General features: G+C 47.4%; 1 protein-coding gene across 1 annotated transcript in view; it reads right to left on the minus strand.

The window, feature by feature from the left end:
• PPIP5K1 (diphosphoinositol pentakisphosphate kinase 1) overlaps positions 1 to 23,862 on the minus strand; it is a 96,756-nt gene that overhangs the window by 10,518 nt on the left and 62,376 nt on the right. Inside the window, exons 28-30 of the mRNA XM_067555390.1 lie at positions 15,327 to 15,389; positions 1,074 to 1,211; positions 411 to 524 (exon numbers count right to left, since the gene is read on the minus strand). Coding sequence (XP_067411491.1) covers positions 411 to 524; positions 1,074 to 1,211; positions 15,327 to 15,389 — 315 coding nt within the window. The remainder of the gene's footprint in view (positions 1 to 410; positions 525 to 1,073; positions 1,212 to 15,326; positions 15,390 to 23,862) is intronic.

The following is a 23,862-nucleotide window of genomic DNA, read 5'->3' on the forward strand; positions in this document are numbered from 1 at the left end:
TAGAGATGGAAACGCCAGGCCTGAGGTGCCATCTAGTCTATCCCACACTCAGGGAACAGTGCAGGAATGGCCCCTACAGCATCCTTGTGGAGGATCTGTCCACTCTAGTTGTTAATGAGTCAAGTGATGGAGCTTCCACGCCTTCCTTTGCAAGACTGTTTGGTAGACAGATACCTCTCTCCTTGAGGAAGCTTTTCCCAATACAGTGGACAGGCTACATGTTTTCATTGAACTCGATTATATCCCATTTCTCCTAGGTCCATCCCTGAAACTCCCCTAAACAATACCTCTCCTGTCTTAGGACAGCCTTGCAAACCCTCCAAGCCAAGTATCTTGGCATCCCGTCTCACCCACCATTTAGCCCAGTTACCACAAATCAATCCCTCCATCAAGAAAAAGGAAACACTCACACCACGGGGGTTTGTCCGAGCGCTGACGCAATGGCAGAGACGAGGAGGAGAGGATTCTCTGCGGCATGAAGGGGTCACCAGGAGGCTGGCTTCCAATCATGGAATCAAACAGAGCTTGAAGAGACAAGAACACCCACATAAGGCCACACATAGTCATGATGCACAAATTCCATCACCCACATGGATTAACACCCCAGAGTGGAAAACACCAGGCTACTGCTTCAGCCACAGGAGAATCTAGGCCCTCTGCAGATCTACAAGTAACCTGCAGTGCACCCCCCGGACACCAGGCACTTACCATATAGAAAGCAGCTATTCTGATATGCTTTCCAATGGTTTGTCTGACAGATGCAAACTCCCTCCCTCCTGCTGGTTAGAAACGACTTTTGAGTGATTGTCTCATATCTCACATAACTAAGCAGGGCCACCCATGGCCACTCACTGGACTAGCAGGCTCTGGAATTGTTACTCTAACTGGCATTAGTTACTAGCCTTGTCCTTTTCAAGCTGCCCCAACAGCATAGAAGAAGGAGAGAGGATAAATAGGACTATCACAGTGTCCTTGCCAGCCCCACTGCCCCCATCCCCCGGGACCTGCCACTGCTTGTGTTGTCCTTCCTTTCTCAGAGTCTCAGGGATTGCCAGGCCTGACCCCACTAGTACCTGTGGATGCTCGAGAGTGCGAGTCGCTGTAACTCCTGCATATAGCTGTCAGGAACTCATTGACCTGGCGCAAAGAGAGGGAGTTGTGCAGAGTCTCCAGTGGGTAAATGGTGGGAACCATGGAGCAGCCTTCAAAACCTGACAAGAAACGCAGTCAGAAAATAAATACAGCAGACAGTGACTAGGTCCCATGCAGGATCATTCACCACTGAGTGGGGAGAGGGAAGCAGCCTCCCAAACCAGACTAAGCGGGCACGCTATGAACCCGAGCCAGATTCACCTCATCTAGGCTAGAGAAATGGTCAGCGGGCAAACACAAATCTGAGAGTATGAGCACAGGTGTGCAAAGCAGGCAGAGGGAGGCGCGCACATCACCACTCTGCAGCCCAGTTTGGAGCCCTTTGACTAAGTTGTTGGCATCTGTTTGCTTGTTGTGGAAGAACTCCTCATGTGCCCGGCAGCTTAGCAGCCCTTCTGGAGTAAAGTCAGCAAAACCTTAACGGAAAACTGGCTAATTTCTGGTGCCTTAATTTGTGGCGAAACTTCTTCTCTAGCCTAAAATATGCCCCTCCCCCATCTCACCATTTAACTAAAGGAAGAGTGACCTCCAAACTCAAGATAAGCAGCAGCAGCAGCCCATTTCCACAAAGACCTGCTTACCCACACTGGCCTGGCAGGGTTTCCCCCACAATGCAGGAGGCTGGACAGGAGCCCAGCTCCTCTCTGGCACTTCTCACAGACTTCTATACACTGATTTCCAGGAGCCACCAAACCCAAAGCTAGCAGGGGTCAGGCATTTCACAAGGCACTCGCTTACTGGGCTGCCCCAACTCCCTTGCTCAGAGGTCAGCTGGAACCTCACACCCTGCAGGTGATGCAGAGGGCCCCAGGAGACACTTCTGACACTAGCGCCACTGTAACATTATGGCAGAGGGCAGCAATGCTGCCTCTCCTTAGACCCCCTCTATGGGCTCTGAGCCAGTGTAGACCTGCTAGCAGCAGGGAGGAGGTTGACAGTAAGAAAGTGAGGCAGAATGGGGGAAGCTGTTCCAGGCACTCCTGCCTCCTCAGTCTGCACAACCATCCTCTATCCTAGGCTGCCCAGGGCTCCCACTTGACATTCCCCACTTCAGTGCTGCCCATTCACCTCTTGCTCCTCCAAGCTACCTTGACAACACCTGCTCCCTCTGATCCTAGGAGGAAATCTGTAATTTGTTCTCACTGATGAAAAGGGTCACACATGAAGCTGCCACAAACCCTGAAAGCAGTGGACAGTCATCCCTGGTCCTGTGCGAATGCTCAGAAAGACATTTCCAGGTCTAATAAAAGGATGCCTGCAGCTCTGCACCACGAATCTCCTGAGAGATTGCAGGGAGACCGACATGGAGGCTGCTGGGTGCAGTTACAATTCCAACAGTTATGTGCTGCAGTGACCCAGCTCTGCTCTGGTGTGTCATCTGACCCATCTCTGCATGGTAACAGCTAAGGAGAGCAAGCATCTGTGCATGCGGAATGATCTTGCAGGCAGCCTGGCAGATCACATGGAGATGCCACAGACTGGTGCATTCTCACCCTGCAATGCTGCAAGAAGACAAAAGAGCAGCACCACACGCTACAGCGCTGCCGCAGGTGCACACACAGCCACAATAATTAACAGGGCACAAAGGCCTCTTAGACAACTCCCAAAACAGACAGGAAGGTTACCCATCCCAAGGAGCTTACAAACAGATTTTAGACAAGACATGACAGGGGTAACACAACAGCCAGGAGGAGGAGAGGATGCCTCACGTTACACCGCTACCAAGCAAGAGTTAATGGAATGAGCAGGGGCTTTCCATGGGGGGATCGAGGAAACAGACATCTCCATTTGTTAGTTTCTCACAGGCATCCTGGCAGAAGCGGATCCTGAAGAGGGACAAGCATGAGGAGAGCTGGCCTTGCAGGTCAGCTCACGAGGGTATTCCATGCATAGCAGCAGTGGAAAGGGTTGAGGCTGGCATCATTGAGGGCCGGAGTTTTCATATCCCAAAGCCAAAAGGGACTCTTGTGACGTCTAGCCTGATCTCCTCTATAGCACAGGCCAGAGACTTACCGTACAGTTATCTCTGGAGCAGACCTGTTAGAAAAGCATCCAATCTTGATTTAAAAATGGTCAGTGATGGAAAATCCACCACGACCCCTGGTAAACTGTTCCAATAGTTAATTCCTCTCTCCTTTAAAAAGTGGGTTTCTGCCCACGAAAGCTTATGACCAAATAAATTTGGTAGTCTTTAAGGTGCCACAGGACTCTCGCGGTTTTACCTTTAAAAACGTACATCTTATTTCCAGTCTGAATTTGTCTAGCTTCCACTTCCAGCCACTGAATCTTGTTATACCTGTCACTGATAGACTCACGAGCCTAAATCTCTGACCCCGTGTAGGTACTTATGGACTGTGAGCAAGTCATCCCTTACCTTATCTTAGCCTTCTTTGTCTCCTATCATAGCTATTTAGCTTAACAAAGAGAAGATTATTTGCGACCTTGAAGGCATGGCCAAAATTGATTGGGGGAGGAGAGGTAGAAGGGGAAGCCAATGGAATTCTAGTCTCTATTGCTCAGCATATAGGCTGGGGCATTGGAAATGAATTGTGTGCACAGGCACAGATATAGTTCCTCTCTAAGCTGTCCTAATACAACTGCAGAATAAAGTGTCCTAATACAACTGCAGAATAAAGGTCCACAATTGATGGAAGGATGGGAAGGTACAGGAAGTACTGGACTGTCTCCAGCACTGCTTGGCCTGGCCCTTCAGGAGTAAGAAGCTATTAGAGCCAAAGACAGCATGAGACCTTCCCTTCCAAAGGTACAGTACATGTACTGACACACACTGTTATCCCATGTTTACATGGACATGGTAGTGTGAGGTCCTAGCTTCTCCATACACTGTCCCCCAGCCAATGTCTCTCATTCCAGACTTGCAGGAAGAGAAGGGTCTCCATGTCCTATGTCCACTCTGACCACACTGCCAGAGAGCTAGGCGCCAGAGAGGAACCCGGGTAGAGAAGAGACATGTAGAAGTAAGTGCTGGATATTATTAAAGATCTTAATTATTATTTGCAGGCGGTAGCATCTACAGCCCCAATCAGGAATCAGGGCTCCACTCTGCTAAGCATGGTACAGATATACGCATAACAGAGATGGACCCTGCCCCAGAGCTGCAATCTAAGGAATATGTGAGATACAACAGATGAATACAAACAGATGGGGAGGACAAAGTAACAGTGAGAGAGGTACTTGTCAGCATCAGAAGCAGCTGTCCCAGCTCACCACTGCTGCCTGGCCACTGTTGGCTTTTTTGTAGCCATCACGCAGAGGAGAGTTTTAAGGCAGGATTTTGTGGGGGGAGTTCTGTGATACTTGTGCACTAAAAACCCAGCTCCACACAGAGGGACAACCAAGCAACTATCAGAAGTACAATTTTCATTCACTACTAATTCTGGCTGTTTGACACTAAGTGCCAAACTTAGTGGGGGTGGGGATGGGGGGAGGAGGAGGAATGCCCTAAAGCCTACCGCTGCTCAGGAGAGACATGCTGCATATGCTTGCTAAAACTCCGAACAATGTTTTCATGATGATAGCTGGTGTGAATCCCAAAGCCAGTCAACCCTCACTAGGCAGAAAGGGTGGTGTGGACACATTGCCTAAGTTTTTGGGCAGTAACAGGAAAAGGGAACACCAGCTGCTGCTGGATTTCATTATTTTTGTTTAAATGTACAATAAATATTAAGAAAAAGACCTGTAAGAAGCTAGAGCATTATGTAAAACACTAATAATAAGCAATATAGGTTTGTAAACAACAGATCTAGGAACATCTCAACAGATCTCAGATGTTGAACAGATTCAATTCTGATTAACTAACTATTTCAATTACAGAACTCCATGGAAAGTGCATATACTGCAGAAAGTGGGGTAGGTGACTCAGCACGGAGCACTCTTCCATTTTAGTCAGTACTGCACCCATGTCCCAGAGGAGTGGCAGAGAGCGCAAGGCTGCTAGATGAGAAACAGAATGGAGGCACTAACTGCTCAGCCCCCAGCCATATATATCCTGGCTGTGACTATTCCCCCTAAAGTTTCACACTATATTCACTGTTTTGGTCACACATTGTGTGTATGTTGCTGAGCACCATTAAACCACAGGCAGGTTGGACTGCCACTCTGCATGCCAAAAGTAGCTGCATTTCCCTGGTGGATGAAATGACTGATGTGTTATGCAGTCACAGCAGTGGTGAAGGAAAGGGACAGAAATGTTACTTACCAGTAACAGTAGTTGTCTGAGGGTTGCTCTTGCGCATTTCCATTCTGGGGATGGTGCCTCTGGCACCTCTAGCTTGCAGAACCTTTCTGAAAGATGTTTTGATGGGGCTGTATGAGACCCCCTTGTGATGCAGAACAGTCAGCACATCATACTATATATCAGAGAGTGCAGCCTCACAATAGCCACAGGTCCTTCACCTACACTGCAGAGTCCCACATAGAGAGGAAGGTAGATGGGGAGTGGGAAAGCACAGAGACAACTCTCAAACAACCACTGGTACTGTTAAGTAGCCCCTCCAAGGGCCTCTGTGCATTCTCACGCTGGGGAGATTCATGAGCACTCCAGCCCAGGTGGAAAGTGGACTGAGGAATTCTCAATTAAATAAAGATTGTAGCACCACTCTCTGAAGTCCAGAATCAGCGCAGGACAATAGGACTTGGTGAATACATGGAGTGAACGCCAAATAATTGCTCTACAATTCTCAGCAACAGAGATGTGCCAGAGACAGCAGCAGCCCTGGTTGAACAAGTCCTACACCCTACTGGGATAAGGACTTTGAAGCATCTGTCTCCATGTGGCATCCCATTTCTCTTTTCCCCACAGACTTCAACTAGACACCTCCATCTACCCAAATGCAACATCTCTTCCAAAAAAAAGCCCCTTAAATAAATAAAATGTCCCCTAAGCAGAATTTATCCTGGAAAGGGAGAAAGCTAGAGACTCCATGAAGGCCAAAAAGGCCTTTACTATTGCTATTATTAATTTTACATGGAAGGTGCTCGGATTCTGCAATCATGAGCAGCAGGGGATCATCCCCCACCCCCTTGAGACCACAAGTAGAGGTGACGAGGGTAACTGCCTGTGGTATCTGACAGGAAAGCAGGTGAGCCCTCTCTCTGGTGGTAGTAGGCTGAGATAAACCCAGAGAGCACTGTAGCCTCGGTGTTCTTCAGTTTCTCTCACATCTGATTTATTTTGGCACTAAAATGTCCATGTCCTTTAAATGGTAAGCCCTCAGTCTTCATCTAAGCCATGGATGGTGAAGCGTGAGAAGTACAGCCAGGAATAGCTGGGGCTCAAACACATCAGTGTCACCAACATTTGTGATTTATTGCGAGTCTTGTGAGAGATGGTGTGTTGTGATAGACTGCAGAAGAATCTCTTTTTTTTTTCTTTTTTTTTAAAAGCTAAATTTTAGCTTAAATTTTAGTTTTTAGCTTTCAGAGTTGCAAATAAAGGCTGGAAAACATGATGCAAGTGCCCTGCAAACACTCAGAAACCAAAGAACAAAATAAAAAAGTTATACATTTGGGGTATTTTTTAAAAGCCTTGTGATTGACTCAATCATGATTTTTTGGGCTCTGTCTCATAAATTTTGAACTCTAGGGGTTGATGATACTGGCATCATATGCTCCCCATGCTCCTATATATCCCTCAGGCACTGAGCCCTTGGCAGCCTCCTTCTACTCTTCAACAAGAGACCATGATGCGGAAATACAAACCCCAAAGGAACATTGATATCTTGCCTGGTAGTTTGCAACTCACATATTCAGGGACCCAGCAGAGCAAACTACATCCCACAGCATCTATCTATCTTTCTGTCTACAGGTGCAGAGTGAGAGGTTGGGACTCTTCTCCAAAGCTGCAGAAACCACTAGTGAGTTTGGAACAGGAGGGTGGAAGAACTACTGCCTCGTACAACTGGTCAACCTTCTTCAGGACAGGAGGAAGATGACAGGAAAGGGCTCACCAGATATCTCTTGCAGGATCCATAAGTCCTTGGCTAATGAGTCAGACAAGTCTGTCCTTGGCCTGATAAATGTCAAACAGTAGGTCCGTGACCTCTGGAACTGTGGTGTAGGCTCCAGTTGAAGAGTGTGCACCATTCTTCCCTGTGCCTTATGCTCATCTGGTGTCAATACAGGAATACGGCATAGGATAAGGTATTATCAGGAGAGCTCACATAAACAGGCAGATCTTCCTGCAACTGTCCACAAGGGCCTCCATAGTCAGATAGGTGACCTGTGACACTAACACAAGTGGAGACATGGGAGGGGAAAAAGACTGTCCTGGGTCTAGCTGCCCTCCAACAAGAGGGACTGAAGAAGTAGCAATTGTTAAAGGCCTAGAAGACGATGGCAAGTCTGACCCAGGAGTAATGCTATGCTTCTGTCTCCAGGTTCCAAAGGTGGCAGGGAATTCTGTGTGTGTGGCCATATCAGTGTAAGAGTTGGCCCTGCATCAACTTCAGCCCTCCAGAAGTAATAACGATGACCTTCCCTGAGAGTGTTGTGTTCCCAGCGCCAAGCTTCTTGGGTAACACTGATGGAGATGATTTTCCAGGAGGTTCAGATGTGAGGTGCCAGGGCATTCTCCCCACTGCAGCAATTTAACTAAGCTGGCTTCTAAGATATAACTAAATCAGTCTGAGTGGCTAACACTGATTGAGCTTAATTCGGTTTGTGGCAGGTTGGAAATATGCAAAAGCCCTTGAAAAAAAACCAACCGCTTTCTGCATAAAGTTCCTCCTGTGTTGTCTTTCCCCAGTGATTTGTTTAAGTTTGAGGTTAATTGGAGAACGGTTTGGAATGGACTTTAAAGAGAGTCATGTATTTTCACCTTTTGAACCCTATTCTAACATTTGCTTTGCCCACTCAAATCAGACACAACCGCTTCTAAAAATTTCAAACTTGTTTTATATATATATATATATATATATATATATATATATATATGAATCTTTAATGAGAACTCACACAGATGACTGTCACATCTGAATGCAGAAGTTTTTAAGTCATTAAAGGCATTATCCATGTCACAGCTTCCCTAAGAAGCTTTGTTCCATCTATGCCAATATTTCATTTGGTTAAAAAGTAAGTTTCTAGCCAAGACTTGGACACTTAAGTTTTTGGACTGCAACCTTCTGATTTCTACTGTCAATTTTATTTCTTCTTAGTGCTAACTACAAAGTTCTAATGAAGTGTTTTAAATCACTAGATCTCTCTTTACAACTCAAAACTAGAATACTAAACTATTTTTGTTTTTAATTTCCTTAGCTTTAGACACACACCTCTCTTGTGCTGACTGTAAACTTGCTACCTGACACCTCAAAACACACAGCTACAATGGTTGGGATGTCAGGAGACAAAGCTGGGTTCTTGCTTGAGCTCTAATGGACCCAGAAAATGAGATTAGCATGATCTCCAGCAGGGGCAGCTCTCTCCTCCGGCTTCAGAGCAGCCTGGTTTGTCCAATCGCCTCTTCCCTTGATGTGATCTTGCCTCTTTTTAGTCTTTGTTGCTAGGAGACCAAGGATAGTTCTAATCACGTCTGCACAGCAGCAGCAATCCCCTCATCACTTGATTGATAACAAGGGCCACATGAGGAAAAACCAGATTGTTTCTGCAGAAATTCTCCTTCTCCAGCATCTTCAGAACCTGGAGCCTGTTTCTTCACACACTGTGAAAAGCCAACCCCTCTGCACCTGCCCCCTTCCTCCTTCAGTTCAGAAAGGAAAAGCTGATGCAGACAACACAACACACACAGTTCAGCAAGCCACATGCGCCAGCCCACTTTATGGTGCAAGAATATCTGGGCTGGCCAGCACTAGCTGGCTAATTCCTTGCACACAAAGGATATCCCCTCCTCGCCACTTTAAACCAGCTAGAAGCAATGCCTGCAAGATTTCCACATGCTCCTGAGGTTGAGAAACACCCAGAGGAACAGGGTGAGCAGGCAGCTATCACACCATCCAGATCTGATGCTTGAATTCCCTGCCCACTCCCTGACAGGCAGGGACTAATTCCTATAAATGAAACAGATGCCATGCAATGCAAAGACACAAGAAGCTCTCCAGTCCTACATTAATCTGTCCTCTCTGAAAAGCAGTGTCCTTCCCTCAAGCAATTCACTTTCCATGCATTTCCAAAAGAGGTTACTTACCTTGTACAATAACTGGAGTTCTTTGAGGTGTTTCCCTCCCTGTGGGTGCCCCACGTCATCAGAATGTGTGCGCACCTGTACACTCTGGATCAGAGATTTTTTTGTCAGCAGTGTGTGTGGGTCTGTGCCTATGCCTTAGACACCTTCATGCTCTAGTACAAGGGCATATAGGAAGGGGCAAATCTGCCACCACTTTAATTCCTTTTCAATGGCAAAAGCCCAACAAGAGACTCCAAGGCAGATGGGCAGTGAAGCACCCCTAGGGAGACACTCCTTGAAGCACTCCAGTTACTGTACAAAGTCAGTAACCTCTGCTTCAAGAAGAGTCCCTAGGGGTGCTTCACATCAGCAGACTCCTGAACAGCACCTCCATCACAGAGGAGGGTGCTGGGGAAGGGGATTCAGTCCAGATTATAGAACAGGGTCACCAAAAGCCGCATCAGCTCTGGGAACAGACATGAGAGCGTAGTGCTGGGAAACCGTGCATATAAAAAACCAGATGGCTGCTCTGCTGGGCAGCTGTGTTTCTCAGCAGGGCAGCAGAGGTAGATTGAGCTCTACTGGAACAAGCCATAACTCTCAACAGGAGCAAACCCCTTAAACTTTGTTACAGGTTAAGATGCATCCTTGCATCCATCTGGACAGTCTTTGAGCGTCCTTCCATGCATTCTGCAATTGAGATAAGAAGTCTGGGTGTAGCCCTAAAGGACCCAGTCCTGTCTCGGAAAAGGCAAGAGCTCGTCTGACGAAGGCTTGTTTCTTCTCGTGAAGCGTGACGTTTGAATTCAAACCCCAGCAGCTGAGTCTGTTGGTTGACGTGGAATTCCGAAGAAACCTTAGGAAGGAAGCTGACATAGTGTCACCTTGGCGCAACTGAACCCTGTGCATGGCAGGTCAGCTATCAAGGCTCCAAGCTCTCCTATCCTCCTGGCCAAGCCGATGGCTATAAGGAATGAGATTTTAAGAGGCAGATGGAAGAGGCAACAGTTCACTATAGGTTCAAATGGGGATTTCTTCAGTGCACTGAGGACTAGGTGAGGTCCCATGATGAAGTTGCTTCTTAAACTGGAGGGAAGAGGTTGAAGAGGACTTTGAGAAACTGCATCAAGGTTGGGTGGGTGAAGACTGAAAACCCCTCAGTGGGGGAGCGAAAGGCTGTGATAGCAGCTAGGTGAACTCAAGGATAACCCTGAGTAGTTTTAAAATTGGACAGGTAACTGGAAATGTGTGTTAAATAAGACTTGAGATGAAGTACAGATTGTGACTGCACCAAGTCTGGCAGCGTTACCACTTCTGCAGGCAAGTTTTTCTCATTGTAGGTTTTTGCTGTGAAGCAGAACTGCTTATACCTCTGGGGAGTGGTATCGTATACCAGAGAGCCATCCAGCTGTGGAGGTGAAGTGCCAAGAGGTTTAGGGGAACGATGGATTCCAACTCCTCGGTGAGAAGATTCACCGTCAAGGGAAGGTGGGGATGCAATCAGAGATATGCAAACCAGCTCTGGGAACCACACCTGTCTCAGCCACAGTGGTGCTATGAAAATGGCTATTCATTTTCCTTGTTTCAATTTGTTCAATAGGGGAGTCAAGAAGATAAGGTAGGCAGCATAGTCAGACAGTACTGTGGTCTCAGTTCCAAAGGGATGGGAGCCTCAGAGGTATCCAAAACAGGACACAACATCTCCTGAGACCCAGATTGAGGGGTTGACTTTACCTTTCTCTTCTCCCATTTTGGGAAGAGGGGCCTTCTCTTCTTCAATGGTTTAGATGGTTCTGAAGGGCCTCCAAGGTCTTTGCTTACTGTCACAGTAGGGACGGACACTGGCGCTCTCCGAGGATCTGACAGATAGGGGAATGACTCTGACCCCAGGGGTCTCAGCAAATGCTGTGGCAAATGCTATGGCATGTCTGGCCAGGTTTGAAGCCCCAGGGCTTGGGAAGAACCCGCACTCAAGGCCATGGATCAAGGGCTTGAATTGCGCAAAAAAAAGGGGGGGGGGGGTGAATGAAGAACCTTTTAAAAAGGCACAAATTGTACTAAACAAAAATAAATAAATTTTAAGAAGAGGTGTAGCCAGCCAAGAGGCTAGCTAGCAGACACCGTGATACTCCATCTCAAATACAAGTGACCGAGAAGGAACTGGGTGTGGTGGCAGTCCACCCCTATACGCTTGTACTGGAGCATGAGGGCACCTAGGGCACAGGCACAAACTCACAGACATAGCTGATGAAAAATCTCCAATCCAGAGTGCACAGGTGCACGCACATCCTGACAGGAGCACCCATAGGCACACTATTCGAAGAAGCAGCAGATTAATTTCATGGGTGTCAGGCTGCTCTGTCATTCTTATGCTATAGCTGCTGATTCTTCATCCTTTTCCACACAGCTGTCATCCATCTCAGCTCCTTTATTAAACTGAAGGAGCATAGGTATTTTGCCTCTCTGGGGACAGGGCATGGGGCAGGAAGGCTGTTATATCAGCAGTCCATCAAGTTGCTGGAACACAGTGCCTCAGACGGATGAAAGCACACAAATCCATGCTGGCCATGGCTCCACAAGGGAAGCACAAGTACCCACTCTGACTAGAGGAAGGAGGCACTGCACAATGGCCAAGGATGAAGAGCACAAAATTACAGCTACACAGAAGACACTAGCCCTACGTGGAAAGTACCTTCCTCAAGCTCCAAAACTGCCCTGATGCAACCACCCACAGAAGTCTCACTGCAGCACCAACCCCAAGGCTCTGAGATGCAGAGAGGGAAATGCTTTCCCTGTTCTAGAAAGCACAGTGTCTGTTGCATTCTCAAGCAGACAGCACCTCCTGCTCAGCTACAAGAGCACTGGGCTGAGGCAGCTGCAACGTGCAGTACCATAGAGGCACTCCAAGTCATCCTGGCCTGAGATCAGCCAGCTCCTGAAGAGACGCAGGTGGTAGGAACACTGATGTAGGTGGTGGGCCAGAGTGGCATCCAAGGAGATGTTCTGTCTCATGGCATAATCAGAGGAAAAATGGCGCAGCAGCTGGGCAACACAGTGGTGTTCGAGCACATCTGGAGGAGAGGGGAACCATAGAAGGGGGGGGAGAGAGAAAGAGAGAGAGGGGTGGCTGAGAAATGAGAAAACCGAGACAGGTGGGGAAAAGGCCATGTGCTGAACCCCCAGGGCCGAAAGGTAGGAAGAGATCTCTCCTCCCCACCCAACACGCTGAACCTTCAGTCCCCAGGCCCAGTCTCAGGGAAGAGCTTGTTTCTTTCAAATATTTTAGTTTTTCTAAAATGAACAAACCACAGGACCACATTTTTAGCCTGTGTGTAATCAGGTCCAGGTTGGGCTACAGAACAAGACAGACAGTCCACAGGCCTGGCCCTTCTCCCACTGAACCAAGATATCCAGATATAGCCTTTGGTGCCAGAATCCTGTACCTGAGCACTGTGTATGGGGAAGGGAAGAAAAATGTATGGTTTAGAGAGCATAGCAAGGGTGGAAAATAGCCAACAGGGAGGCTGAGAAATTAGCTGAGAACAGGTCACCTGGAGGTTCTGAAAATGCAGAAGGGCACAAGTTATTTACAGTCCCCAAGAAGATGAAAGGGCTGAGAAACACTGGGCAATGTATCACCCCCCACTCCATAGAACTTGCACTGTCCTCCTCAATGCACTGTGGAAAGATGACTAAAACAGAGCCTAAAATCCCTGCCCTTCACACACTCTGAACTCATGCTACTTGTGCCCTGCTCCTCTTGGAGTCACAGATGTTAAGGCCAGAGGGTCTACTATGATTATCTAGTCTGGCCTCTGGCACAGGCCAGAAAACTTCACCCAGTGGTTTCTGCATCGAGCCCATTGCTTTCGGTCAAGCTGCAGCAGATCTTTTAGAATGAGACATCCACTCTGGATTTAGACAGAGAATGCACCGTGGCCCTAGGGACATTGTTCCACTGGTTAATTACCCTCACTGTTAAAAATGTGCACCATATTCTAGTCTGCATTTGTCTAGCTTCAACTCCCAGCCATTGGATCTCGTTTTGCTTAAAGAGCCCTATGCGATCAGAAATCCTCTCTGTGCACTTTGTTTCCCAAACACCTAACATTTCTGTGGGTATCAGGCTGCTGTGACAGCAGGGTGGGGCCTGTGGAAGGCTGGTCTACAAAGGAAGTGCTTTGCCTGCAGGTCAGAGTGATATGCCCTTAACACGACACATTCGACGTGTGGTTACCAAACTATTTCCAGAAAGACACTGGAACAACCCACGCCGCTCTCCCTTTGCACAGAATGAGACAGTCCAACCGACCGTCCTCCAGAGGTCTGACCTGCTTGGACACTCTGCGAATGTCTATGCAGCAGAAGCTGTACACAGGCTAACCTACCTGCGCTAGCATGGCTTACAACAGCAGCGAAGACAGCGCAGCACAATGTTCAGAATGGACCAGTGAGCTGAGACTGTACCCAAAGCTTGTGTCAGACTTGAACTATCCACACTGAAGCCCACGATGCAGTCCTCACTGCTACTGTAACCCGAGCTATCTTGACTCCAGCCAGCACAGGAAGGCTAGCCCGTGCAGAGCTTTGGCTGTGCTGACATACCCTTCAAGGACTAGCCAGACCCTAGCTCCAGCCTTTATCATGTGCTTTTCTGATTGTAGATTCATCTTTCAGATCACAGAGTGGTTTCTAAGCACCAACATTCAGGTTGAAAGGAGACAGCCTAGCCCATCTAAGATAGAAGCACTTATACTGATGTCTATTAATAACCTGCTCCAGTCCCAGTGACTCCCAGAAGCAGCAGCTATGAGGAATGGGTAGGAATGTTAGCTGTAGAACAAAAACGTTTTTGAAAATTCCTATACAAGACTTAGAGAGTAAATACTTGTGAGCCACTTGACAGTTAAACCAGGAGAACCACTTGTCTTTATAATGTCAAAAGATGCACAGAATCGGGCATCAGATTAGTAGCTACATGCAGCAGAGATGGTGGGAACGTACAAGGAGCAGCGCCACCCTACCTCCATTCTTCGCTGTTAGGGTGGGGAGAGCAAAGCAGGTTGCACTGCAGCACAAGTCACAGTGCAGCTCCATTTGCCCTCCCTCCTGGCTAAGAAGAGGGGAACAAATATGGAGCCCAGTCTCTGATTGTCATGGGTTCAGTGGGGAAGATTTCCAACAGCGAAGGAGCAAGGTGCTGCCCCTTCGAATATCAGTGAACATCCACAACCTTTCACTCGGGACCACATTTGTTTGTGTGTGATTAAAAGCAAATTCTCCAAGGACACCATGTTAGGGGGTGCAGTGCATATGAAAAGGTGAGACCAGCTCACCAATGCCATCATGTTGGGTGCGGGATGAAGAGATATCAGGGGAACATGAGAGGGACCAGCACTGCAAGCGACACTGTGCAGGTGAGACACCATAAGGGAATCAGCACTACCAAGGCCACTGTGCTGGCGGGCAGAACGCCTAGAGGAAATACTAGGGATCCCTTACTCTCACCTCAGTAGATTGCATCCTGCATGGTCACCAGGTGCAGGCAAGCCCCTGCCTCACTTATTAGCTCCATCTAACCCCAGAGCTGCCCTCACTCTTCCTTCGCTGCCATACACAGTGGAGTCTGGGGAACCACAATCACCGTTGCTCTCAGAGAGCATGAGGAAGGTGCTGATGCCAGCACAGAATTTGAAGCTGCTAAAGGATCCAATTCTCACAGAGCTTCTGCCCAATTTGCTCACAGAGCTGCTGCATTCGGTTCAGGGTGCCCACACCCCTGGGATCAACAGGTTGCCAGGCTCCTAACAGACAGCCCAGGCTCAGGCCCCTCACAGGCAGTAACACAAAGCAAGGAGGTTAGTCATGGTGAGACAACAGGGAAAGGGTGAAACAGCTGGACACCAGATACACAGACGCGCAGAGGAACATGAGAAGGCTGAAGGGAGAAGGAAACACAGCGACGTGCAGAGAACGGAACGCAAGGATGGGATTAGAAGCATGAGGAAACGTCAAATCAAGGAAGCAAACGTACCATTAGTCGGATGCTTTGCAAACGACACAGAAAATCGTTTTACGGCTGGCATAGACAAGAGCTCTGAGGAAATAAAAACAGATCATCTGTTAATAGCCTGCTTCTAAGGAGCCCTGAGACTTTGCATGCTTCCAGCCATCCCTGACTGACAGCCCCCGCACATTTATCCCTCTGCCTGAGCCCAATACACTTCACATGCCATCTGCAGCACCTGACTGAGTCCTCTAGGCCCCTCTTTACACCTGCTCTCCGTCTCCACTAACAGTCTCCAATGCTCACACACTTCTTCAGCCTCTGTTCTTATACAAAGGCAGCACTCCCTGCCCTCCCACCTCACTTCCAGTTTCTTAGAGACACTCTCTGTTCTCAGTGTTGTGCCTGGACCTGTCCTGCTACAGATAGCTGAAGAAAGAGATAGGGATCTTTGGCACAAGTGACTAGGACATTCTCAGAGCCTGTAAAGCACCCGGCCACACAACAGAACGCAGCAGTACAACACAGGCCAGTCCGCTCGGTATTTACGGGGGAGACGGGAAACACCTACAACTATTCTCCCCTTATAGCAACAGAAGATTCAAAGAAAAGGAAACTGTAGCCTCAGCGTGTCCCCTCAGAGTCTGTGCTAAGCAGAGAGTTTTAGGAATTAAAAAGGAAAGTCAAATTTACAACTGAACAGAATAAGCAGGTGCCTCTGGACCTCGCCACATGCAGGCCCATAGACGTGGCATTCCCAGATACAGTCCATGCACGACTCCTCAAGTGTAGGTTCGGCTGGGTCCCAGAAGGGCCCCTTTGGTACCTGGCCACAGAGTAGGCAAAGCTATCTCACATGAGTTATGTAGCTGGGAAGCGGGAGGCTGAAACCAGATTCTAGGAGTGGAATGGGGCATAAAAGACTCTGCTGTCATGGGACAGTTTTTTATTTCTATAAGCTACCAGAAAAGCCGGCAAAGTGAGGCAGAAGGGGATATTCCAGGTAGCTCACAGCATGTGGGAAGGGATGGGCCAGAACAGATTGGGAGAGAGAAAGAAGCTGATTGAGTCCATGGCTTGGTGGAACAGAGCCCCACTGGTCAGACTCCCACCACTGCTTGGGAATTAAAAGAGGTTTTCATTTCTCAGAGTGTTTCTTTTATGTTTCCCTTTTATCAGAGCAGTGAGAGCCACACACACCTCGCCCTTCCATAAGTGCTTTCCTGCAGCTGGCATCAACAGTATCACCACATCATGCTGCTGGCTATGTTTACAGAGATCCTGCCAACTTGCCCCCACAAATACTTTTACCCAAGGGCTCACTGACATTTCTGTACTTCCCTTGCTGTCTTGATGGCCTGGAGACTGAATTCCTGTTTATTCCTGGATAGGTGCAGTATAGGTAGAAGCAGGTCAAGATTCTCATCCACATGCACTCAAATTGGAAAACGTCTCTCAGCTTTGCCCCTGTAAATCAGCTCCAGAGGTGACAGTGGCATTCAGTCTCCATGCCCCACTCAATCCTTGATCTCTCTGCTGAACGTGCTTCCTAGGGTGGCAGCTGTGGTGGGTTTTGTGATGTAGACAGCTGGCTCTGAGGAACTGGCTGGAGACTAACCAACTCATTTCACAGGAGATACCATTGACAATTTTCACTCATTATCAGACTGCACTCCATCACACCAGTGATGTAGAAGCGAAAAACTCCATATCCTAATCCAAGTCCCCAACAAGGAGGCTTTTAAAAGAAATAAAGCCAATTCAATTTCACAGAGCAGCAATGAGTTTGTGCAGGAAGGCACTATAAACAGGGCACTGTATACTCTGCAATTCAGTGACCACAGAATGAAAAATGGAAGACACCCTCTAGTCCAGAATTGTGCTCCAGAATCTTAGGGTGTGTGTCTTTGGTTTACTCCAAAACTTTTTAATGTGCGTCAGGTAACTTACAGTATGCACGTTGCACGAATAGGATGCATGGGGAACACTTGTTCCATTTTCATTTCACATTTGTGAACACATTGAAGCAGTTTGCTGTAAACTGAAGGTGTAGCGTTCTCCAGGGGTATCCCATGGTCCTTCGCTTTGCTGTTGAGCAGCCTGCATTTCGGGATTGATTAATTGAATTGTGGGAAACCAAGTAGGTTCAGTTTGTTTGTTTTTAATTCCACATCTGCATTCTCCACTCCCACCCTTCTTTTCTGGGTCGCTTTGTGCTATTTTTGAATTAGTGTCAGCCAGCATGCACTCAACAATGCTCCATGCTGCTATGGTAACAAGTGTGAATATTCAGCGTCTGCTTGGGTTGTATTATAGCACTAAAGCCAGATGAATTTGGCATTGGAATTTGCCAATCACCTCACTGAGCAGACAATGTGTAAGCAGCAGAACATTCTACAGCAACAGCAACAGCAGCAGCCGGAGAATACACTGGAGTGATGGCAGCATGATGAGAAGGAGAAAGAAGATGACGCTGACCTGGTGGAACTAGAAGACCAGTTCCCGGATGAGTTACACGGTGTTCAGCACTGTTTATGGGCCTGGGAAAGCAGCATGGACTTGTGGGAGAGGACTCTCCTGCAGGCTTGGGATGATTAGCAATAGAAAAGAACTTCAGGGTGGGAAGGGCTACCTAGTCGAGATCTATGCAGGTAGGGCTCTGGAGCTGCAGCAACAGCACCCCAACACGCGGTGCCAAACCCTCATGAAGAAGCAGGTCGTCCTTGCCATCAGGAAGCTGACCATCCCAGAATGCTACAGGTCTGTAGCAAACCAATTCAACATGGGGAGATCAATTATTGGGTCCATCCTCATGCTAGTCTGCTATGCCACTGATAAGGTACTCTCTAGCTGGGTTCTAAAGCTGGGTAATGCTCAGGAGACTATTGATGGCTTTGCACGCATGGGGTTCCTGACTGTATTGCAGCAACTGATAGAGCCCATGTGCCTCTCATTTGCTGCCCTCTCTCTCCTACCAGGCTGCAGAATTTATAAACAGAAAGGGATAGTTCTCCATGGTGCTCCAAGGATGATCCAAGTTGATCATCACATGAGGTTACAGACATAAATGCAGGGTGGTCTGCAACGGTCCACAATCCTAGGATCTTCTGGAACTTGACATATGCCTTTCCTCTGCCTCTTGCTCACATGTGCTCTGGGGCTGAGTGCCATGGCTCAAAATTGTCAGGGACACTGCTGGGCTCACCTGTGTTCTTGGTGCCTACCGGTTGGTTCCGATGGCTGCTGGTAACACTGCTGTGAGAGTGCAGTGGGGAGGAGCTGCTGCTGGTCCCAGTAGGCAGTATTGTCCAGGGGCTCAAGGACATTGAGTGCCAAGTTACAGGACTGCAGGGCCTGCTGGCTCTGATCCACTGCACCCCATGTTCGCCCTTACAATGTAACTGTGTATTGTTTAGTGCAAAGCGTGTCATGTAAGGTGTTTCTGGAATGCTCATGACATACTGAACACCATTGTGATAGTAGTATGTTTGTTGCAATATCATATGTATGGTTATGAAGCTCTGCTACGGAATATTCCCAATATGTGTCTCATGACTTGAGGCAGATCTAAGTAAAACCCTGCACAAGCAGAGAGTGAGGTATGCACAAAACAACCCAGCAATTCCAGGAACAATGGACTAGCCTGAGCAACGATAAGGGGATACTCATTTGACTGAACAGGAGGAAGCCATGCCAGACATTGTCTGTCACCTGACCCCTAGGGGTGGCAAAGGAACATTTTAAAAGAAGAGAGATTTTGAAATCTCTCTCTCTTCTATTTTCATCTACAAAACAACATCAAGCAACTGAAGGACTGTCCACAGTGGGAAGGCCTGGCTGAAAGAGTCAGCCAGCCTGTGGTGAGCATTATCTGACTTTGTAAGGTTACTGAAGGTGTTAAATCATAGAATCCTAGAAGTTAGGGTTGGAAGGGACCTCAGGAGGCATCTAGTCCAACCTCCTGCTCAAAGCACTTAGTGGTAAGTGTTAAGCTTAGTTTAGAATGCAATTTGCTTTTATTTCATCCTGATCAAATCTGACATATTCCTCTGATTTATAATCACTTAAAATCTTTCTGTACTTAATAACCTTATTTGTTTATTTTATTTAAAGCAGTGTACGTGGTTTGGGTGTGTGTAGAGACTTCATTTAAAGTGACAGAGCTGGTGCATGTCAATTTTTTTTGACAAACTGACAAACAAATATGAGCTTGCAAGGTTCAGTGGACTGCACTGCACATTCCAAGATGGAAGTTCCCAGGGTTGCATCTGGGACCGGGGATGTTTGCTGAGGTCATTCTATTGCATAAACCCATTAGTGGCTGGTCAGAAGCACTCACTCACCGAGTTGAGGGCCGCTGGCTTGCAGGAGGCTGTATGTAAGCTGATCCAGGAGTGGGGGTTCACACAGCAGAGCAAGTGCAAAACGAGCTCCAGGAATGAGGGATTGGAGTGACACAGCTATACACCAGTCCAGACTGCAGAGGGGAACGTCACACTGGCCTACCAGGATCATGTTTTGGAGGAGATCATTTTGGCTCAGGATAGCCTCTGAGTTGCCTCTACAACACCTTGTCTTTGTCTATGAGTTGCCTCTACATCACCTTGTCTTTGTCTATGATCTCCTTTGGCAGGGTGATGCTGCTCCTAGCCACATCCACAACCTCCTGGGGAGCTGCATTTTTTTCTTCTTCCAGGTTCTTATGTTTAGCCTTCATCTCTCAGCCAGTTCCATTGTCCTCTAGGACTCTGCCATGAGTTCTACAAACATTTTGTCCATAGTCTTCCTTTCCAACCCACTCAGGCTGGCCAGCCTCTCTGCAATACAGAGAAGCCCAGTCCTTAACAGGCAGCAGGTCCTGTGGCTGTGGGAGTGTTGGGGGAGGGGTGGAGAGATGGACAAAAACAGTTGCTTATTGGTCATATTCCAGACGGCCATGATGGTTTTTTCTTTATGTGACTAACCATGTCTGAGGTTCCCCCAGACTGGGAAGAGAGTCAGGGAGGTAAAGTGGTCTGTGTGTGAGGAGGCTGCTGGGTGCACTGGGATTTCTGTACTTGCTATTCGGAAGATTAGAGGGTGGGGTGGGTTAGAATTATGTTCCCGCTTTGGTTTTGCTGTTTTGTTTGTGTACTGCAGGTGCTTCTATGATGTCAGAGAGGTTAGAGGGGATCAAGAGGTGAACTGGATAGTAATCCCCTCTATATCCCCCTTAGGCTGTCCTGATTCTCTATGAGGTTACACCGAGGCAGGTGACTAGGAAACAGAGAATGCTCTTATTCAAAAAGGCAAAGGAAAGATAGGGAGATATGCTGTGAAGTTATTCACGAGGCTGGTTCCCCAGGAGTGCTTCAGCAATGGAAGGAGCTTGAAAGCTATACTTGGTGGCATGGGCATGCGTCTATTCCCTACAACATGCAAAACAATACTGAACAATTCCTCAGTCTTAAGTTCTGCAATATCTCCCCAGCAGACAGGGAGAAAATGTAGAGAACAATAAAGAGAGCCACAAAAGGATTGTCAGTTAGAATGCATGTTACAGGGCATCTGTTCCTCAGCAAGAAGCAGACTGCATGCCTCGTAAAGGCACGAACAACAATGTCCATTTGCAGAATTATGGTATGCAACCCAACACTTAAACTAGTCTCTGTGCCAGATGACTGGAGCGTAGCTAATGTAATGTCTATTTTTTAAAAAGGCTCTAGAGGCGATCCTGGCAATTACAGGCTGGTAAGGCTAACTTCAGTGCCAGGCAAATTAGTTGAAACTATAGTAAAGAACAGAATTATCAGACACATGGATAAACATGATATGTTGGGGAAGTGTCAACAGGGCTTTTGTAAAGGGAAATCATGCCTCACCAATTCATTAGAATTCTCTGAAGGAGTCAAAAAGCATGTGGGCAAGGGTGACCCAGTAGATCTAGTGTACTTGGACTTTCAGAAACCTTTGACAAGGTCACATACCAAAGACTCTAAAGCAAAGTAAGCATGAGAGGAAAGGAAAGAAAGCATGAAAGGATGAGAGGAAAGATCCTCTCATGGATCAGTAACTAATTAAAAGACAGGAAACAAAGGGTAGGAATAGGAGCTCAGTTTTCACAATGGAGAGAGGCAAATAGCAGGGTCCCCCAAGGATCTGTACTCGGCCAGTGCTGTTCAACATATTCATAAATGAACTGGAAAAAAGGGGTAAACAGTGAGATGGCAAAATCTGCAGACGATACAAAATTACTTAAGATAGTTAAGTCCAGGGCAGGCTGTGAATAGTTACAAAGAGATCTCACAAAATTGGGTGACTGGAGAAGAAAGTGGCAGATGAAATTCAATGTTCGTAAATGTGAAGTAATGCACATTGGAAAACATAATCCCATCTATATATACAAAATGATGGCGCCTAAATTAATTGTTACCACTTAAGAAAAATCTTGGAGTCATTGTGGATAGTTCCCTGAAAACATCCGCTCAATGTGCAGCAGCAGTCAAAATAAGCTAACAGAATGTTAGGAATCCTTAGGAAAGGGATAGATAAAAAAAGAGAAAATATCATAGTGACACTATATAAATCCATGATACGACCACACCTTGAATACTGTGTGCAATTCTCGCAGCCCCCTCCCAAAAAAAGATTAGAATTAGAAAAGGTACAGAGAAGGGCAACAAAATATGACTGGGGTATGGAACAGCTTCCATATAAGGAGAAATTAAAAACACTGGGACTGTTCATCTTAGAAAAGAGATGACTAAAGGGGGATATGATAGAGGTCTATACAAATTATGAATGGTGTGGAGAAAGTGAATAGGAAAGAGTTATTTACCCCTTCACATAACAAGAACCAAGGGTCACCCAAATAAATAAATAGGGAGCAGATTACACAAACAAAATGAAGTACTTCTTCATACAATGCACAGTCAACCTTTGGAACTCATTGCCGGGGGATGCTGTGAAGGCCAAAAGTATAACTAGGTTCAAAAAAAGAATTAGATAAGTTCAGAGACAACAGGTTCATCAATGGCTATTAGCCAAGGTAGTCAGGGATGCAACCCCATGCTGTGGATGTCCCTAAACCTCCAACTGCCAGATGGGGACACTGGACAAGAAGGCCAGATCACTCAGAATTGCCCTTTCGGTTTATTCCTGGCACTAGATGGACCATTGGTCTGACCCAATATGGCTTTTCATGTGTTTGTATTTATACCGGATGTATACTATGAGCACTAGCTGTGCCTCTCCTCCTGTAACCACTGTCTCCACAAGCTGTTGATTTCTGCACAAATGAATGCTTGTCATTTGAATCTGTTGAGGGAGGGGAGGCGGTGCAGAAACTGTGGCTGCACCATGCTTGTGGCCACGTTGAGGCAGGAGGGCGGGGACAGTTTCAGTAGTCAAGGAAGATGAGGAAAGAAGAAAGGAAGACAGGGAGATGGGCACATGGCCTTCATGCCATGGGCCTGAAAACAGTCAATAGCTGGCGCTTTAGCATGTCACAGAGGCTGACTGTTTCCAAAATGATGGCTGCTCCACCCAGCACTTTGGGGTGAGGGGGCGAGGGGAGGGGGCAATGGGCAGCATGAGACAAGAGAAGCAGGGCCTGGATACTCAGAAGGGCTCCTAGCTCACATCTGCCTACAATGGCTGGGGCCATGGGGCGCCCAGAATGGCAGCGTAGCACAGTAATAACTTGAAAACTTACATGCTGAAGTTGCCTCCAGGGAATCTGCCTTTTCAGTCCCAAATGTGGTTTCTGTCTGGGTCTTGGGTTCACACAAGGCAGGGCAGGAATCACGGTCCACTGCAGGAGGGTAGGACTGCAGCTGGCTTTCCAGCTGGCCGACACCAGGGTCCGGAGTCCCAAAAAGATCCTGGTTCTCAAGAGACAAACTTCTCCCTGGCATCCTCATGCTCATCTTCTGATGGGTCTGGCCAGTCTTTATCCATCAGGGGGAAGTGCAGGCAGCAGGTCCCAATGGTGGCTGGGACAGGATGTACTATTAAGGTGTTGAATCCTACCTAGTTCATCAAAAAATGGCCAAGTCAGATGTTCTCTGCCGTATTGCCTCCTTTTGTCCCATGCTGCAATGTACTTTCTCCTGAGCTGCTTGCTTGTTATCTGGCACGCTTGGCATCCTGGTCGTGACCCTGTGACTCTGCTTTGTAATGTCCACAAAAAGATCTTAATTCTAGCCACAAGAGCCTCTTGAACTGACGCTTCTCCCCAGATGGCGATGAGATCCAGGGTCGCAGCACAGCTCCGGCAGCTGCATGAGGGCATGTTGTGGAGCTTCTGGAGTACTAGTGTGGTCACACTACAAGAATGATACAATAGAGTCCAGGAACAAATGGGCAAATCTGGCTCTGTGCCAGCTTTTAAAGAGAAGAGGTGTAGTCTGTTGACACCAGAGCAGGGAAGGCACACAGGTAAACTGATTGACCATTACTGACCTATCTGCTAAGCATTGTGGGATTGCCATTGGAAGCATCTAAAAAGTGATGCACAACAATTTCAGTCACACAAACAGACTGAACTACTTCAATCTGAAGCAAACCTAGTCCACTTTCAAAA

The sequence above is a fragment of the Emydura macquarii genome, unplaced genomic scaffold (assembly GCF_026122565.2).
Source record: "Emydura macquarii macquarii isolate MOO-44397 ecotype Brisbane River unplaced genomic scaffold, CSIRO-AGI_Emac_v2 contig_1644, whole genome shotgun sequence".
NCBI lineage: Eukaryota > Metazoa > Chordata > Testudines > Chelidae > Emydura > Emydura macquarii.